Source organism: Mandrillus leucophaeus, unplaced genomic scaffold (genome assembly GCF_000951045.1).
Source record: "Mandrillus leucophaeus isolate KB7577 unplaced genomic scaffold, Mleu.le_1.0 Scaffold39, whole genome shotgun sequence".
Classification (NCBI taxonomy): domain Eukaryota; kingdom Metazoa; phylum Chordata; class Mammalia; order Primates; family Cercopithecidae; genus Mandrillus; species Mandrillus leucophaeus.
The window spans coordinates 5,206,153-5,210,256 of NW_012104142.1; the positions used below are offsets into that span (position 1 = coordinate 5,206,153).

The window sequence follows — 4,104 nt, forward strand, 5'->3', positions numbered from 1 at the left end:
TCGATCTCCTGACCTCGTGATCCGCCCGTCTCGGCCTCCCAAAGTGCTGGGATTACAGGCTTGAGCCACCGCGCCCGGCTATTTATTTATTTTTTTGAGATGGAGTCTGTGTTGCGCAGGCTGGAGTGCAATGGCGCCATCTCAGCTCACTGTAACGTCGGTTTCCTGGGTTCAAGCGATTCTTCTGCCTCAGCTTCCTGAGTAGCTGGGACTATAGGCACGTGCCACCAAGCCCAGCTAATTTTTGTATTTTTAGTAGAGACAGGGTTTGACCATGTTGGTCAGTCTGGTCTCAAACTCCTGGCCTCATGATCCACCTGCCTCGGCCTGCCAAAGTGCTGGGATTACATACAGGTGTGAGCCACTGCACCAGGCCCAATTTGGGGCTTTTATTTTGGATAATGCTTCCCATAATCAGATTCAGGATGGCACTTGGGCCAGGAATAATAATAATAATAATAATAATAATAATAATAATAATAACAACAACAGGCCGGGCACAGTGACTCATGCCTGTAATCCCAGCACTTTGGGACGCCAAGGTGGGAGGATCACCTGAGGTCAGGAGTTTGAGACCAGTCTGGCCAACATGGTGAAACCCTGTCTCTACTAAAAATACAAAAATTAGCTAGGCTTGGTAGAAGGTGCCTGTAATCCCAGCTACTCAGGAGGCTGAGGCAGGAGAATCACTTGAACCTGGGAGGTGGAGGTTACAGTGAGCCAAGATCATGCCATTACACTCCACTCTGGGGGACAAGACCAAGACTTCGTCTCAAAATAATAATAATAATAACAATAACAACAACATTTATTGAGTGCTTCACAACAATGGTATTACACTGAACATTTGCTCAGCGCTTACTATGTGCCAGAAATAGTTTTAAGCACGTTTACATGTATTATTTCATTTAATCATAACAACAACTTACAAGGTAGATACTATTACCCCTATTTTAGGAATGAGGAAACTGAGTCACAAAGAGGATAATTTGCCCAAGGTAAAACAAATGGGAAATAATGAAGCTAAATTAAAGTCAAGTAGGTTAAATTCATAATCATGCTTTAATCATTAGAGAACACTTTCTACCAAGTGTTGTCACTGACTGACTGGGGAGCTTCAAGCATGTCATTTTCTCACCCTTAATTTCCACCACCTCTTTGAATTTGTAAAATGTCCACAGCAGTAAAAGTCTAATTTTATAAACCTTTCTAGATGGATCTAAATAGATCTAGAAGGATGTCCATAAAAAATTAAGTGAAAAATTGAGTGAGAGAAAAACATGTATAGTATGACTTCATCTTATTTTTAAAAAATGGTGCTTACCTATATATATGTACATAAACTTATCTATGTACTGGTGTAAGCATAGAAAAAGACGGAAAGATATATACTACAATGGTAACAGTGGTTCCTTCAATTTCAGGAGGCAAAGGGCAGATTATTGAATTACTGGACTTGATTTACCTCTGTAGTTTTTTAAAAGAGTATGCAAAGTTACCATATAAGAATGTTTGTTTTGTGTCTTAATAAAATGGTTAGATCAAATTGTGGGGCATAAATAGGGCTTGTTATACAAAGAGGATGGTGGGGTGATATGGTGTGTGAAGAATCTTGTCATAACTCCTTGCTAATTATCTTTTACCAATTGAAGAATGCTGTTGGTGAATTCTATCCAACTAGTCCAGAATTGAGGACTATTCAGGAGATCATGAGACTCAGTCTTTAGTGCAATAAAAAAAATCCTGGCTATCTGAAGAAAAGGGAGAATAGTCTCATGCATGATTCACAAGTTTCTCAAAACAATGTTATTCAACATGAAATAAATTAAAATATGGGGAATAAACCAAATGTATAATTACAATGGGAAGCCCAAATTTCTTCCACGTGTCTCTTAACTGTAACTTACTAGAGCACAGGATTCCAGAGATGTCTGCCTTTATAGGCATTGTTCTGCTCTGCCAGATATCTGCAACCTTTAGTGTACATACCTAAAAGGGTTCATGCCTTTTTATTACTGCTGCTGCAGGCCTTTCTTCCTGCTACCTCTAAGAATTGTCAGTAACTATCAAGAGAATTGGTAGTAAGACTAAGATATTTAGCCACGGGTAAGGATAAATTTGAATTGCTTATTTCCAAGTTTTGCAAATAGGCACATATGTACCCCTTTGGTATGTCAATTCATAATACTAAACAATAAGAAATCCATTTTCCAAGAGGCTGTCACTAATCCAAGGAAAGCCCTAGGATCTATTCTTCCGAAAAATGGGGATGTTATTAACACTGTTCACCATATTTCTGTCCCTTCTTGCTCCCACAAAGGCTCCCTCCAAGTAGAAAGAAATATTCAAGCAGGCTGTGATGAAGAACAAAAAATAGATAAATCCAAAGATGGAGCAACTGAAATGACTCTACATTTACATTCTGATGGAATACTCAAACTGTAACTGTCCCTTTTTTTTTTTAAATGGAGTCTCACTCTGTCGCCCAGGCTGGAGTGCAGTGGCACGATCTCGGCTCACTGCAACCTCCACCTCCCAGGTTCAAGCAATTCTCCTGCCTCAGCCTCCCAAGCAGCTGGGACTACAGGTGCACACCACTACGCCCGGTTAATTTTTTGTATTTTAGTAGAGATGGCGTTTCACCGTGTTGCCCAGGCTCGTCCTGAACTCATGAGCTCAGGCAATCTGCCTGCCTTGGCTTCCCAAAGTGCTGGGATTACAGGTGTGAGCCACCGCACCCGGCCTATAACTGTCCTCTAATTTCAAATGTACTCAGGTAAGTCTGGTCCCCAGACAAAACTGCTGGTCAAATCCAGTGTCCTTCTGCTTACCTGAGAAAGGCTGACTCTTTGTCCAGCCACCCATGGATGCTGTGGAGTCCACCTCCAGGATGCTACTACTGTGCGACTTTGGGATATGACGCCAGGAAGGAACCAAACCAGCTGATCTCTTAGCACTTGGATCCCTTCAAAAGAGAACCCAGAGTCTAGTGAAAGCATGAAAGCAGGTTACAGTAACATTCCTAGGACTAAATCTCTCTCTCAAAAAAAAAACAAAAAAACACATCAAACTGACATAATTAGAGCTTCTGCTAAATTACTTCTAAAGAATTGAAATATCCACTCATTCGCCTATCTAATCTCATCTCACCTCATTCACATCTTGTGCATCTAGCACAGTATCTGGTACATAATACGTATTCAAAATCTGTTGAAAGTATTAATGAACGTATTGGTTTCATATCTATTTCCTTCTTTCTTACTAAACCTTTGTACCATCTTCTCATAAGTAAAACTGAACAGGATCCTGCGGACAGGAAAGAACATTGAGGGAGTATGAACATGTGGTTATCACCTTTCATTCCTTTCAAAGCAGCTCTACTATTAGAAAAATTGCCTTGGCTGGGTGCAGTGGCTCACGCCTGTAATCCCTGCACTTTGGGAGGCCAAGGCGGGCAGATCATGAGGTCAAGAGATCAAGACCATCCTGGCCAACATGGTGAAACCCCATCTCTACTAAAAACACAAAAATTAGCCGGGCATGGTGGCACGCGCCTGTAGGCCCAGCTACTAGGGAGGCTGAGGCAGGAGAATCACTTGAACCCAGGAGGTTGCAGTGAACCAAGATCGCGGCACTGCACTCCAGCCTGGTGACACATCAAGAGACTCCATCTCAAAAGAAAAAAGAAAGAAAAAAGAAAAATTGCCTCTGTGGCAACTCAGTAAAAATAATGTATGGAGATTTGAAATTTATAAAGAAAACTGAGCCCTACGGGCAGGGTGCAATGAGTGCTAATAAACTGTCATCATTATTATGAATACTATTAGCATCATAAAACACAGAGTCCCAGTGACCCAAAAACAAATCAAAATAAAAACTATCCCACCACACTGGGTGTGGTGATTCACACCTATAATCCCAGTACTCTGGGAGGCTGAGGTGGGTAAATCACTTGAGCCCAGGAGTGAAAGATAAGCCTGGGCAAAATGATGAAACCCCACCAATACCAAAAAAAAAAAAAAAAAAAAAAGCAATGACAACAACAAAACACTATCCCAAAACAACATTTGGGTTTCTTCTCTGATTTTAGGATTACATAAGTTT

At 41.1% G+C, this 4,104-nt stretch overlaps 1 protein-coding gene across 2 annotated transcripts in view; it reads right to left on the reverse strand.

The window, feature by feature from the left end:
- USP54 (ubiquitin specific peptidase 54) overlaps positions 1–4,104 on the reverse strand; it is a 137,749-nt gene that overhangs the window by 21,523 nt on the left and 112,122 nt on the right. For both annotated transcript variants that reach the window (XM_011991138.1, XM_011991137.1), the window contains one exon: positions 2,832–2,965. In XM_011991138.1, coding sequence (XP_011846528.1) covers positions 2,832–2,965 — 134 coding nt within the window. The remainder of the gene's footprint in view (positions 1–2,831; positions 2,966–4,104) is intronic.